Source organism: Coregonus clupeaformis, chromosome 19 (genome assembly GCF_020615455.1).
Source record: "Coregonus clupeaformis isolate EN_2021a chromosome 19, ASM2061545v1, whole genome shotgun sequence".
Classification (NCBI taxonomy): Eukaryota; Metazoa; Chordata; class Actinopteri; order Salmoniformes; family Salmonidae; genus Coregonus; species Coregonus clupeaformis.
The window spans coordinates 39,040,252-39,054,611 of record NC_059210.1 but is presented as its reverse complement, the minus strand read 5'-3'; the positions used below and the strand labels follow the sequence as shown (position 1 = coordinate 39,054,611).

Sequence of the window (14,360 nt, the reverse complement as noted above, 5' to 3'; positions counted from 1 at the left end):
ACATATGCAATCACACATACGTTAAATGATATTCCCCCACCCCCCTTTAAATAACAAAGAATAGAGCAGCAAAGACTGTACATGGGTCCTTTAACAGATCCATAAAAGTATTCTAAAATCCCAGAAACAAAACAATGGTCAAAAGGAAATGTCAGCATACAATTCAATGACTTGTTGGAATGTCATTAGCTTATACCCTCAGTAAATAGGCCTACCAACATTCTGGTTACAACCTGATTAATGAGAGCACAGGCATTACTCATTGGCCTTAAATTATGTTTTACAAGTGCAGTTGGAAATACAGGCAAATTGCACCTTTTAAGAGAAATCTTTATGGTTAAATTAAAACATTAAGGATAAGGTCGTCTCGTGGTTAAGGGAGGCACTGCAGGCTTACTAATTCCATTCTTGAAGTAATTCATATTTGTATTTATTGTACTCTAGAAGTTACCTAAAAAAAACTACTTGACAACATAAACAGAGTATACAAAACATTAAGGACACCTGTTCCTTCCATGACATAGAATGAGCAGGTGAATCCTGGTGAAAGCTATGATCCCTTATTGATGTCACTTGTTAAATCCACTTCAATCAATGTAGATGAAGGGGAGGAGACAGGTTAAATAAGGATAAAAAAATCAAATACACAATCATTTTGTGCAATGGAATAAGCTAAAATGTTCCAGCCAACATTGGATTGGACCCTGAGCATTTTGTTTACCAGAGCCAACTGTCCAGGTGTTGGAGACAATAACAGGACTGCTGGAGGATAGATGACAGTTCTCTGGAACTCTGCCCCTTTCCAATCAGGAAGCAGTCACTCATTGTTGAGGGCCTGTAGCTTGGGGGTCCCCTCTCTTAGGAGCTGGTACAGACAGGGCCACCTGCTCTGTATCCTAAGCCTGGTTCGACGGTCTAAAGTAATGCCACGGCCAATCTTTTTGGCCCTTAGTTCTCGTCATGCTGGCAGATTAAGACTGGAGAAGACTACGACCAGGTGATACATCCAGGAACTCTAGAGACATGGACTCCAGCCTGTAAGATATGGCAAGGTGTCTGAGCGACACAAGGATATGTAATGTCAGGGACTTAAGGTTGGGCAGTGACTTAGTCAGGATCTGCAAAGTGCTTGGGTTTACCCCTTTGAAGACCCAAAAGTACTTCAGTTCAAGGACACCGAGGTGCTGGAACTGAGTGAGGAGTGACACTGATGTCTCAGACCAGTCAAAGTGCAGGCGCATCTTGGTGATCTGAGGGCAGCTGTGGGATAGTTTGCCCAGTAGTACCTGAAAGTTAGTGAACTGGACCATCTTGATCTTGGTAATGTTGTCATGGTGGGAATTGGAGCCAACCCACAGGTCCAGTGAATCCAGTAGTGTGAATGTCCAGTTCAGGTCCAGTTGGCTGAGATCCCTGCAGTGGACATTTTCTAGAAGGTCAGAGAGAAAATCCCCCCACTTGTTGCACTGGTCCCCCAGGTCAAATCTGGTTTTAGGGTGAGCAGGCTTGCACCACGGATGGGATATGAGGTGGTGGGTGTAGTGGTGAACCCATGCCTTACAACGCTCAAACTCTCTGTTGGACACCAGCAGTCCTTCCTGTTCAAGGTGGAGCACTCCATGGCGAGAAAAGTCTGCCACTCTCCAAAGCTTCCCTGATCGCACAAGGCAACTCCAACTGGAGCACACAAGCGCGGAAATGCACTTGTCGACCTCAGGAAGGAAGGACAGCACATGGAGCTGGCATTCCAACGGCAGAAGATTGAAAGGGAACAAGTCGTCCCCTGCTTTGGCCATTCTTCTTCTACTGACAGGGACAAAAAGCTTCTTCCTTGGGGACATGGTGTTCATTGGTGGAGGTCAAAATCCCCACAAGTCTGATATAGCTAGCTATGCCATAAATATTCTGGTCCGGTTCTTCCCAGGGCTGAGAAAGATAATAAAATGTTTGCCAGTAATCATCTATAGTATACTAACTATAGTAATTATAACGTTAGTCTTAACTTAACAATTTAACCAATGTATAAGTGTCTGGTTACTGGAATCATAGGTTCTATATATGTTCATGGAATAAAACTCCTATTCCAGCGTTTGCGAAATAGTACTACCTAGCTAACCGGTAGCAAGAGAACTTAGTTGTATAAAAGTAGTAGCTAGCTTGAGAAAAACACCAACGTAAATGCCTGAGCTTGTCATCGACGATGTGGCAATGAAAGAATGGAATTCCTTTTTTTTTAACCTGCTCTAAATCTAACGTTATATAGCTAGCTACCAACTGATGTGTTGTATTAGACCGCTTGATAGCTAGCTAGCGTTACCATTTCATGTAGCTAGATAGCGGTACCTTGGGATGATTTAAATTGTATGCAAAGAGACTTAGCTAGCTATAATGCTAACGTTAACTAGCAACCTTGGTAGTTTTTCATGTAGCTAGTTAATTATGTTCAATGACATAGGGTACCGAGAACAAATGTCTAATTATAAGACCAACTGGATAACAGCTGAGTCAAATACAGTAGTTAGATTGCTACAGTAGCTAGCTAGCTGTTTGAAAACTGTGGCTTAGTTGGGTCATGGCTAGAAAGGTTACCGATTTTGTAAAAGTTACGTCATAGTCCCGCTCACTACAACGAGTCCGTCTTACACAGCGTAGAGTTCTACAGTAGACTGGATTTGATTTCCACAGAATCACTTGCTGGCTAGCGGAACCATTGGGGAAAAGCTAGCTACAATTCGGCAATAAATATACATTCTACAGAGCATTACATGATGTAAATACAAACATGAATTGTGTTATCAGCTAGTAATGTTGCCCTATTAGAACTTCAGAGAACAGCAGCTAGAGATCCGTGTATGGAGGTTCTGAGTAGTGCTGTTTTTCTGTTCTACATGATAATTATTGCACCCACGTGGTGTCCCAGCTCTACCAGTTCTTTCTTTTCATATACTAACTGGCCACCAGACTACAGAAACTATAGCAATGGAACTGAAGTAATGGAATAGCAATAACTATACGTTAGCAATGGGAATATGGCACAAGACAGAAAAAAATAACAAAGTCATTGGCTGCTTAATTCCATTTTTATTTTTCCTCCCTTTAAAAACACCAAAAACAACAAATAAGTGGAACTCTTAAAAAGAGTGGAACCCTCGCTCTCCTAATATAAAGTCGAACCCTATCCATCCCTATCCTTTCCCTTTTTTCTCTCCCCTCCCCTCTTTTGACTCCTCACCGCTCCTCTCCTCCCTTCCCACTCCCCTAAATGTTCTCTCCTTTCTCTTCTCCTGAAAAGTAAAAATAGTGTCTGTGGATGGATATGTTAGACCTACCCCCTATCTATGCACTTATGGAGATGTTTAGATAGGTGTAATTATTATGCAAATAGCTGTACAACCCTAACCCTTGTTTGATTGGTTAGTGTGTAGTCCTAGATATGTTTTATCTGCCATGGGGCGGCGCACAATTGGCCCAGCGTCGTCCAGGATAGGGGAGAGAATGGCCGGCAGGGATGTAGCTCAGTTGGTTGAGCATGGCGTTTGCAACGCCAGGGTTGTGGGTTCAATTCCCACGGGGGGCCAGTAAATAAATAAATATATATATAAATAAAAAAAAGAATGATGTATGCACTCACTAACTGTAAGTCGCTCTGGATAAGAGCGTCTGCTAAATGACAAAAATGTAAATGTAAAAATGTTTAGTGTGGTGTTTTGTATGTTAGGATGTGTTATGTATACAGTGGGGGAAAAAAATATTTAGTCAGCCACCAATTGTGCAAGTTCTCCCACTTAAAAAGATGAGAGAGGCCTGTAATTTTCATCATAGGTACACGTCAACTATGACAGACAAAATGAAGAAAAAAAATCCAGAAAATCACATTGTAGGATTTTTTATGAATTTATTTGCAAATTATGGTGGAAAATAAGTATTTGGTCAATAACAAAAGTTTCTCAATACTTTGTTATATACCCTTTGTTGGCAATGACACAGGTCAAACGTTTTCTGTAAGTCTTCACAAGGTTTTCACACACTGTTGCTGGTATTTTGGCCCATTCCTCCATGCAGATCTCCTCTAGAGCAGTGATGTTTTGGGGCTGTCGCTGGGCAACACGGACTTTCAACTCCCCTCCAAAGATTTTCTATGGGGTTGAGATCTGGAGACTGGCTAGGCCACTCCAGGACCTTGAAATGCTTCTTACGAAGCCACTCCTTCGTTGCCCGGGCGGTGTGTTTGGGATCATTGTCATGCTGAAAGACCCAGCCACGTTTCATCTTCAATGCCCTTGCTGATGGAAGGAGGTTTTCACTCAAAATCTCACGATACATGGCCCCATTCATTCTTTCCTTTACACGGATCAGTCGTCCTGGTCCCTTTGCAGAAAAACAGCCCCAAAGCATGATGTTTCCACCCCCATGCTTCACAGTAGTTTTTACCAAAAAGTTCTATTTTGGTTTCATCTGACCATATGACATTCTCCCAATCCTCTTCTGGATCATCCAAATGCACTCTAGCAAACTTCAGACGGGCCTGGACATGTACTGGCTTAAGCAGGGGGACACGTCTGGCACTGCAGGATTTGAGTCCCTGGCGGCGTAGTGTGTTACTGACGGTAGGCTTTGTTACTTTGGTCCCAGCGCTCTGCAGGTCATTCACTAGGTCCCCCCGTGTGGTTCTGGGATTTTTGCTCACCGTTCTTGTGATCATTTTGACCCCACGGGGTGAGATCTTGCGTGAAGCCCCAGATCGAGGGAGATTATCAGTGGTCTTGTATGTCTTCCATTTCCTAATAATTGCTCCCACAGTTGATTTCTTCAAACCAAGCTGCTTACCTATTGCAGATTCAGTCTTCCCCAGCCTGGTGCAGGTCTACAATTTTGTTTCTGGTGTCCTTTGACAGCTCTTTGGTCTTGGCCATAGTGGAGTTTGGAGTGTGACTGTTTGAGGTTGTGGACAGGTGTCTTTTATACTGATAACAAGTTCAAACAGGTGCCATTAATACAGGTAACGAGTGGAGGACAGAGGAGCCTCTTAAAGAAGAAGTTACAGGTCTGTGAGAGCCAGAAATCTTGCTTGTTTGTAGGTGACCAAATACTTATTTTCCACCATAATTTGCAAATAAATTCATTAAAAATCCTACAATGTGATTTTCTGGATTTTTTTTATCTCAATTTGTCTGTCATAGTTGACGTGTACCTATGATGAAAATTACAGGCCTCTCTCATCTTTTTAAGTGGGAGAACTTGCACAATTGGTGGCTGACTAAATACTTTTTTTCCCCACTGTATTTAGATGTGTGTGTGTTAACTCCCACTGATGTTCCTTTTTTATATATTATCCTTACCTTGTTTTACCTAGTTTCCAGCCTCTTGGTTTTTGTGATTTCCTCCTCGGCCTCCTGTTCTGTGAGACAACCCACACCACAAATACAATAGGATTTAGAGAAAGAGTTCTTTGTCAGAGGCCATATTGTAGAATGGAAATGTTAAATGTACCGTAGATAATCATAGAAAACAATCTTTATTTTGATAGTATTCTGGAATAATCTCATTGTCTACTACAGTATGGGCTGGTTTCCCAGACTCAGATTACACTTAGTCCTGGACAAAAAAGCATGCTCAATATAAATTCAATATAAAATAGTTTATGTGTCCAGGACTAGGCTTAAGACAGGAGAGGACAGAAGAGGAGAGGAAGAGGGTGAGATGGAATATTCAGTATTTAGCTTAGGTACAAGCATGCTAGGGTGTGCGGGGAGGGGCTATGGGTAGGCATGCCCAGGGGTCCTTAGCTGCAATCCAGGATCAGCAGCACGTCCAGGTAGGCTTGGGCCAGACACATCCGGGAGTTATTAGACGTAGAAAAGGACAAAAGAAGGGGGTTAGTGAGAGCATGCTTAGGTACATCAGATAAAGACACAGTACAGTACACCAGATGAGACAAGATGACCATGGCCCCTAGGCAAATAAAAACTGAGTGCAACAAGCCAGGGACTCAGCCCCCGCAATAGAGTCAGTGGTATGGAATCCCAGTTGAGAGTGGGGAGTCGATCAAGCAGAGACAGCAAGGATGGTTCATCAGTCCAGTACCTTGGGACCTGATGCCTCTCTGCATGGCTCTCAGCATTAAGGAATTAGGGAACTAATGTCCTGTCCAGGGGGTCTAGGCTCCTTGTACATCAAGCTGCCTTACGTGACAGAAACAGGAGATAGGCTTCTGCCCATATGGGCCATTCATGCTCAGACAAGTATTATTTGTCCAAGGCTTAGCTACATGTTACTTACTTTAAGTTAAAAGACTGAAACCAAGTCTGATTCTCTCACATGAAAGAGGAGCTCTGTATCCATCTGTTTTCTTAGATATTGGGGGAACAAGGAGTCCTGCATCTTGTGGTTCTCTTCTGTTTTCCCTTTCTAACACATACCCTTCTCAACCTCTCTCTTCCTGACGACATCCCCTTCTCCCAATATCAGTCAATCATAATCACCTTTATTGTGCTTTATAAACATTAGCCAATTTACCATTTGTGCTTCCCTCTTTTTATGACTCGCATGTTTATCCTTGCCCTGGTGGTGGCAGGCGTAGGTTCTCCTACCGACCACCAGGAAGGGGGTTCCATCATAGGGAACATATTTTAATGCAAGTTTTTTCATGATGCGAGATCTGAAAAGTTAAACAAATTACACAAGTTAGAATGGCAGTTCATCTCTATAACTAGCTTGATAGATAATCTAACATCAATTAATAACACACACGTCTCTCTACTTATAGTTAGCTCTCTCTACTTATAGTTAGCTATCTAACGTTACTAGTCAACGGGGTTAGCTAGCTTGCTAGCTAGTTTACTAACGACCTAGATTAATATCACTCCTTGATTAAATTCGAACTCACCCTTCTATCCAGAGGGTTTATCATTTTTGTTTACAACAAATGTGGTCCTTGTCTCCTGTTTATAATGGTTCAGTTTGTCTTCTAAATCTTGTAGGCAAGTAAAATACTATTCTTGATGCAACTCGAGTGGCGCAGACGGGACTATGACGTCACTTTTACAAAATCGTTTCCCTTCTAGCAATGACCGGTGAGGTGATGTTGTTGTTGAAAACGTCATCAAATCGCGCGCCAAAGTTCTCTCAAATGTTCATGGGTTTCAAGTTTGAGTAAGCAGTGCGCAGGCTACTTACATTTATAAAGCATCAGGTACTGTGATGTTTTTTTTGGTACAATTTAGTTAGCTAATAGAACAGTTATTAAACTTCATGCACTCATGGATTCATCTAAGAAACTGCCGTAACATCAAACAATGCCAATTGTATGTCCAGACATCTTTATTGCCAGCTTCCCCTGACCGCCATCTTGAAATGTAAATGTTTGTTTCCTCTGACTGACGTTTAAACTAAAGGTAGCAATTTATATTTGTTCAGATCTCGGCGTGCAGGATGAATCACATAATAGTACAAACGCAGGAATAACAAAGTGAGTATTTTGGACATTGTGTCTCATCAGCGACACTTTTTTACGGATATTTCATGGCCTTTGTTTTGGTGGAATAACGTTAGCTAGTTAGCCATGGCATTGTTCGTTGTTGTGATGTCTTGGCCCAAGCTGTAGCATTCGCTAGCTTTCATCTAGCTAAGTGAGAATCACATATTTTCAAAAGCAGAACAAGTACTAATATCTGTATGAAGCCCCAGCTAACTTGGTAACTAGAAAGCGCATAGCCTCTGCATCAGACCTGAGTCATGTGGTGTTAGCATGCTAACGTTAGCCTAGATTTTAAAGCTAGTTTAGTTTATTATTGTGCCACATTACACTGGCTAGAACGACCCTATTTCTGCAGGTGTAAAGTTGCCTGTCGAGAAAGATGAAATTAATAAATAGACCAGATGAAATACTATGGAAACTCATGAAAGTTAACATGTAACCACAAGGTGTCAGCCTTTGATAAGCTATTAGCTACCAACTGTTCAGGATCTGTTAGTTTTGTTAGGCCCCACTTTCTGCTTAGTTGATGCGCTTGCAGTTTCTCCTTCAGGAGTAGCTATCGACAACTCAAGGGCCTTATAGTTAAGCATTTCACTGTACTGTTTACACCTGCTGTATCCTGTGTATGTGACAATAAAATGTGAAACTTGTCTTAGGTTCTCAGCTGATGGTATGGAGCAGGGGTTCCCAAACGTTTTCACTCAGGCCCCCCTTCCAGCATTGGGGAACATCCCCCCCTGTGCGCACCAAGTCTATTTCTATGGGCACAAACACTGTTCATGATAGAAACTGTTCACACCCCTCTTGTTGGCCGAGAGAAAATGTTGCAGGTTTAAAGCTTATTTCCTGCAATTCTACACTTTTTGTCATGGAGTGCAGATCTTTTTTTTGTTGTTGCAGTTTTAAAGCAAATGTACTTGCTATTCTATACATTTTGCCATGTCTGATGTGTATTTATGAGATATTTGAGTGACTCCAACATTACAACAATCTATGGGCTAAAAAAACCTAGCTAGAAATCATTAGCTGACATTGGCTAGTTGATCAGGACATTTCTGACAAGTTATAAATAGCTCTCTAAGGCATGCAATGACTGACATGATAAGAGGAAAACTGACGATGCACTACCCAATTTCGAAATTACACCTTGTACATTCTACTATTACAACTATCAAGCTGGACTGAGTCCTCCCCCCACAAGGTGCAACTTTGAAATTGGGTAGTGCATCATCAGTTTTCCTCTTGTCATGTCAGTCATTGCATACCTTAGAGAGCTATTTATAACTTGACAGAAACATAAGCACCCCTTATGTGATCTTTGAAGTTCATTGCCTACAAGTGTTTACTCTCAAACCTGTTTGTTTCTTTGTTTAGGTCCAGAATGCATAGTGCTCAATCCCTGTCTGTATCAAGATAAGATTCAACCACGCTGGCCTCCTAACCATCCCTCATCCTCACTCTGCAGATCTTCAAGCACAGACTAGGGTAAATGCTGCTGGATCTGGCATAATGAGGTAGATGGGGGAATCCAAGAACATGGTGTTGAATGGCAGGCGGCATTGCAGCAGATTCTCCAGTGATCGATCCATAACCTCGGCCAGGTCTCTGCGACAGAGCAAGGGCTCCTTTAGAAGTAGGAGATGTAGTCAGCGTAAGTGCTGTTGTCTGGCAATACTCACCACAAAATTACAGAACTATAAATGACCCCTTTTCAGCTTCATAAATAAATTACACTGCTCTATTGCTAGATTTTTAGAATTGTTTAAAAAAAAATTGGGGGGACTCACTCATTTATTTTTTCTAATTTTTCACCTCAGGTGTCATCAGTTCTGCCCTTGAGGCAGAGAGACGTCATACCCCGTCGTCGGGTATGACTCCAAAGGAGCTCTGTGAGAATGATGACTTGACTACAAGCCTTATTCTGGACCCCTACCTCGGCTTCCAGACCCATAAGATGAATAGCAGGTTTGTCTCTCTCTGGCTCACAATTGTCCACATTTGTCATAATAGCTTGTGCATAAGTCAGCAGCCAAAGTTTCACAACATCTGGGGAGGGGGTTTACTCGTATGCCTTAGACGATCTTGCCTATCACGTTAGGCTATGACTCGACACACCAGCTGCATAACATTTGTATTGAGAATGGTTTGGAAAGTGGTTAAAAATTGACTGTCTATGGTGTGCTTTTAGGTTTCGACCCATCAAGGACCGACAAGGACATTTGAAGGAGGTGCTAGAGTGCTTTAAAAAACATGACAACCTCGAGAATGCCTTCCATGCCTTGACTGCAGGGGACTGGTCAAGACCCCACTTTCACCACAAGACGAAGGCTCAGGGCAAACTCTTCAAAGAGCATGTAAGTTATCTAGAAATATCCACTGTTGAGCAAAAAGCATGAACCATCAAAACAACAATATGTGAAAACTATTATTTTGTGTGTGTTTTGGCAGGTTTTTGTTTACCTACGAATGTTTGCAACTAACAGTGGGTTTGAAATACTTCCTTGCAATCGTTATTCCTCTGAGCAGAATGGAGCCAAAATTGTAGCAACAAAAGAGTGGTAAGGATCTGAATTAAATTGTAGTATGATACATTTTGTTAAAACAAAATGTTGCACTAAGTATATAGTCATTTTACAATCTCAAATATTCCTCATTCATATTTTCCCAAGGAAAACCAATGATAAGATAGAATACCTGGTGGGCTGCATCGCTGAGCTATCACAGCATGAGGAAAGCATGTTACTGCGACATGGTGAAAATGACTTCAGTGTGATGTACTCCACCCGCAAGAACTGTGCTCAACTGTGGCTGGGACCTGCAGCCTTCATCAACCATGGTATACATCACCATGCACTTGACAATAACGATCTGCCTCATTCAAAACACTTATGCTAGAATTCAAATACCTATATTAAGAGACTAAACAAATCTGTTTGTTTGTTTTTCAGATTGCAGGCCAAATTGCAAGGCAAGTAATACCAATGCCTGCAAATCAAAAGTATTGTGTAAAATTAAGTGAATTGTAGAAATGGCTAACAAATGTTTGTGTATGTGTTATTACAGTTTGTTTCCACTGGGCGAGATACAGCTTGTGTCAAGGTTCTGAGGGATATTGAACCTGGGGAAGAGATCTCATGTTACTACGGAGATGGCTTCTTTGGGGAAAATAATGAACTCTGTGAATGTTACACCTGTGAAAGGTATAATTTATTGATTTAATATCAAACTTGTAGTTACTTTATATGTATAATAATGAGTCCTACATTGGCTGGGATTTTGCTATTTCACATCTTCTGGTCCCTTCAGACGAGGTGCTGGTGCTTTCAAACCGAAGACTGGGCAGCCTACGGCCACTCCTATTATCAACAGCATGTATGGCCTGAGAGAGACAGACAAACGGCTCAATCGACTTAAGAAACTAGAAGAAGACAGCAAATGCTCTGACAGTCAGTTGGATGGCTCTAATATGGATCCAGACTCTCAGGAAAATCGTGACACACATTCATGTAAGTGCACCTTTGTGGTTGAGCAGGGATTGACGTTAAGGTTTGCCCTATTGCCTAGGCTAGGGTGAGTGAACTGAACAGTCACGCAAGTTAAGCCTGCTCTGTGGTTGCCCCATTGAGCAGGTGATTTCAACAATAAAACTGAAAACAACCAAAATGCAAACAATTCCAGTAGCCTTAAATTGAGATTTTTGGTTCCTCCCCATTGTTTAAGTGGAATATGGACCATTTATGGCATCTGGGCAAGTTGTGCTTACTCTGTGGTTGCCCCAGGAATTTCAGGAAAAGGTTACTGCTAACCAAAATACGATGATTTCCAATAGTGATCTTTCTGGTTCCTCCCCTATGTGCAGGAGAAAGTCAGGCTATAAATGGTATTTCTGCATGTAAAAAGCTAATTGACGTTTTCAGGCAAGTGATCAAAATCTTCGGGCAACTAAAACATACTCCCGAGTCCTGACTTGCCTGATGGGCAAGTGATTTTCAGACATTGGGTCAATCCCTGGGTTGGGGATATATAGCTGCTATTGGTCAATTCTAAGATTTACTGGACACCCATATTTGCATTAAGAACTATATCACTACATCATGCTACATAATAATATTATAATACATTGCAATGATTGTCATTAGGTTTAGTAATGTTTCTCAAACTTTCTGATGACTGTTCTGCCATTATTTCTTATTTTTCCTGTCCACATCTCAGCTGTAGGGAGGACAGCCTGCTCCATTGTAACAAGGCTCAGTGAAGCACAAGCCTTTCACAGGCAAACTCTGTCCAAAATGCCTATCCCTACCTCATCATTCAATCAAAGACACTCAAAGAACTCCAACGTGCCAGAGAGACTAAACTCAAAGTCCATAAAGCCTTTGCACAAGCTAGGAAGAAGGTGTCAGGTAACTGCACACAGGTTTCCCATTGAGGTGGAAGCTATGGGTTTGTGCCTTAAGGACCCGACAGAATTAGTCAGTAACAGGGTCTCACGAAAGAGAGAGATGGATAAGCAAGGACCCATGCAAATGGTGGGAGCAAGGGGTGGTATTGTGCACTACACTGTGAAGGAACACAATCAGAACTCAATGAAAGATGGTAGTAGGTGCCCTGATGGTTTAGCTTGCACTCACAGAACTCGCAGTTCAACCAGAGCATCAGTTGGCACACAGGGGTCTGACAACATTAAACTTGAACCAAACTGCGGTGTGGTTAGTAAGACCAAGCCTATGGACCTTGGAGAGTATGTCACAGATGGTCACTGGATGAACAGCCCAAGCCTGGATATCAACTGTCCAAGTAAGACCTGCCCCAGACAGAGGCAAATGATAAATCAGGAGGAGCAGCACTCTTTCAGACCAGCATCCCTTCTCCAGGAGGAGGTTCCAGGCCTACACCATGCAGCCCGTACCCCAGACATAGCTGAATGCAGGAAAGAGTTGCAATGCCAGCCAGATGGTCGTGAGTACTACAACAACCTGTCGAAGGGAGACAAGCTTCTCCAACTTGGCAAGGGGAAGAAGAAACAGCAGATTACTCGCTATGATTCCCAGCTGATCCTAGCCAACAACAGCTCAGGCATCCCCAAGTTGACCCTGCGGAGACGAAGGGACAGCGGCAGCAGTAGGATTGAGCCTGGTGAGGCTGACCATGCGAAGTCCTCCAGCTCCATAAAGACCAGCATGAAATTTGGGAAGAACCATCACCATGCAAAGACCAAGAGGAGCTCTTATGCAGCCAGACGGAGTAATGGGACTTTCAGTCCTATGGACCACATCCATTCCTCCAAACATGGCCTCAGTCCTGTGGACCACATCCGCTCCTCCAAACATGGCCTCAGTCCTGTGGACCACATCCGCTCCTCCAAACATGGACTCAGTCCTGTGGACCACATCCGCTCCTCCAAACATGGCCTCAGTCCTGTGGACCACATCCATTCCTCCAAACATGGCCTCAGTCCTGTGGACCACATCCGCTCCTCCAAACATGGCCTCAGTCCTGTGGACCACATCCGCTCCTCCAAACATGGCCTCAGTCCTGTGGACCACATCCGCTCCTCCAAACATGGCCTCAGTCCTGTGGACCACATCCATTCCTCCAAACTGCAGATTCAGCTGCAGCGTGAGTGGAACAGCAGGAGGCTCAGCCAGTATCACCATGGCACTGGGCCCTTCACGGGTATAGTAGAGAGGGAGGCAGGGGAGGTCTTTGGGCCTACAGTAGCAACATTTGGGATGCATGATGACACAGAGGAAGACTCGTCCTCTTCTGAAGAAGAGGATGATGAAGACGTCACTGACCATGAAGAGTTTGACGATTTTATTCCACTTCCACCAACAAAACGCCTCCGGCTCATTGTTGGTAAAGACTCTATAGATATTGATATTGCATCAAGGAGACGTGAAAACCAGTCACGAACAGTCAATGCATGAGCTCTGTGGGTCTTTATTTGACTTTTGTTGATTAAGTCAATAAAAGTAAAATCACATGCTGTTGTAAAATGTTAACTGTTTTTGTACATGATGGAACTTGATTTGTTATTCATATTGTAGGATGTGTACATTTTACATAGCATACAATGTGTAGACAATTATTTTTATATCTTCAGCTTTATTTTGTACAATTGTTAATTATATTTAAAGCCTTTTCTTGTTTGTGTTGGTAAACATGCTAAATGTTGCTCCACTGACATTGGAACCTTTTGGGGGAACACTGCAAACAAAATTTGCTTTTTTCAATATGGCAGTGTATACATACATATAAAATAATATGCATTTCATATATTGTTTTCATGTTTAAAAGGAACATAATTCTTGTTTCTTGCTGGAGGTATGTAAAAATGTTTGACTTCCAGTGATTCCTGGGAGCTGGTCTCTGATGTTTTAGCCCCATCGTAATCACTCATTCCTTAATCAGAATATGTTGGTGCTTGCATAATGATTCTCTTTGTTAACTTTTTTGTTTGTGCAGATGTGGTTATTTAGGATTGTATTTTATTTTTTGATCAAATCTTTGTTTTTCTATTCATTTCACTTCAGTCACTCAATTCTCAAACTGTATAATTTCTCAGTCTTGATTTAGCAATCACAAATTTATTAGAACTTACTTGGTCTGGCAAAGGTACTGTAGATATTCAAACACTTTTCTTACTTTGCTATTTTGTTCAACATTTTGATCATCAGTTCACCTGAATTACTTTGTCTGCTGTGTAGGATTGGTGAATGGTGTGCATGTCTTAACTTTTTTAATTGCTCTGTATATATATATTTTTATACTAGGTTGAATTAAAGTCTGTTGTACAACTTTGGACCTGTCGTTAATACTGTGTGCTGTCATACGTAGGCTACTGTCTGTAGTCTTGATTAAGCTACCTTTTGAGTTGCTT

The 14,360-nt window shown here is 42.1% G+C and overlaps 2 protein-coding genes and 1 long non-coding RNA gene across 4 annotated transcripts; 1 reads left to right on the top strand and 2 right to left on the bottom strand.

The window, feature by feature from the left end:
* Positions 1-630: 630 nt before the first annotated feature.
* On the bottom strand, positions 631-2,439 carry LOC121531341. The gene has a single exon (XM_041836576.1). It carries the CDS (start codon positions 1,848-1,850, stop codon positions 972-974), a length of 879 nt encoding a protein of 292 aa, XP_041692510.1. The 5' UTR covers positions 1,851-2,439; the 3' UTR covers positions 631-971.
* A 3,057-nt stretch (positions 2,440-5,496) lies between these two features.
* LOC121531886 lies at positions 5,497-7,025 on the bottom strand. Its single transcript, XR_005994210.1, has 2 exons — positions 6,887-7,025; positions 5,497-6,658 (listed from the first exon to the last, which is right to left on the bottom strand). It is a non-coding gene; the product is annotated as an uncharacterized LOC121531886 (long non-coding RNA).
* Positions 7,026-7,108: 83 nt separating this feature from the next.
* LOC121531884 (histone-lysine N-methyltransferase KMT5B) lies at positions 7,109-14,282 on the top strand. 2 transcript variants are annotated; one of them, XM_041837416.1, is made up of 11 exons: positions 7,109-7,192; positions 7,417-7,468; positions 8,943-9,128; positions 9,295-9,442; positions 9,666-9,831; positions 9,926-10,035; positions 10,147-10,313; positions 10,426-10,445; positions 10,541-10,677; positions 10,784-10,983; positions 11,690-14,282. In XM_041837416.1, the coding sequence occupies exons 3-11, from the start codon at positions 8,996-8,998 to the stop codon at positions 13,405-13,407; spliced, it is 2,799 nt and encodes a 932-aa protein (XP_041693350.1). In that variant the 5' UTR covers positions 7,109-7,192; positions 7,417-7,468; positions 8,943-8,995; the 3' UTR covers positions 13,408-14,282. The 2 variants fall into 2 exon arrangements, with proteins under 2 accessions (XP_041693350.1, XP_041693351.1); XM_041837417.2 differs by lacking the exon at positions 7,109-7,192 and having other exon boundaries at positions 7,212-7,468; positions 8,852-9,128.
* The last annotated feature ends 78 nt before the right edge of the window (positions 14,283-14,360 follow it).

Excerpts from the sequence above, each read along its gene's own strand:
- LOC121531341 (XM_041836576.1), bottom strand. The coding sequence starts at position 1,850 with ATGAACACCATGTCCCCAAGGAAGAAGCTTTTTGTCCCTGTCAGTAGA.
- LOC121531884 (XM_041837416.1), top strand. The coding sequence starts at position 8,996 with ATGGGGGAATCCAAGAACATGGTGTTGAATGGCAGGCGGCATTGCAGC. Across the intron at positions 10,678-10,783 it reads GAATGTTACACCTGTGAAAG|ACGAGGTGCTGGTGCTTTCA; the intron begins GTATAATTTATT and ends TGGTCCCTTCAG. Across the intron at positions 10,984-11,689 it reads AAATCGTGACACACATTCAT|CTGTAGGGAGGACAGCCTGC; the intron begins GTAAGTGCACCT and ends TCCACATCTCAG.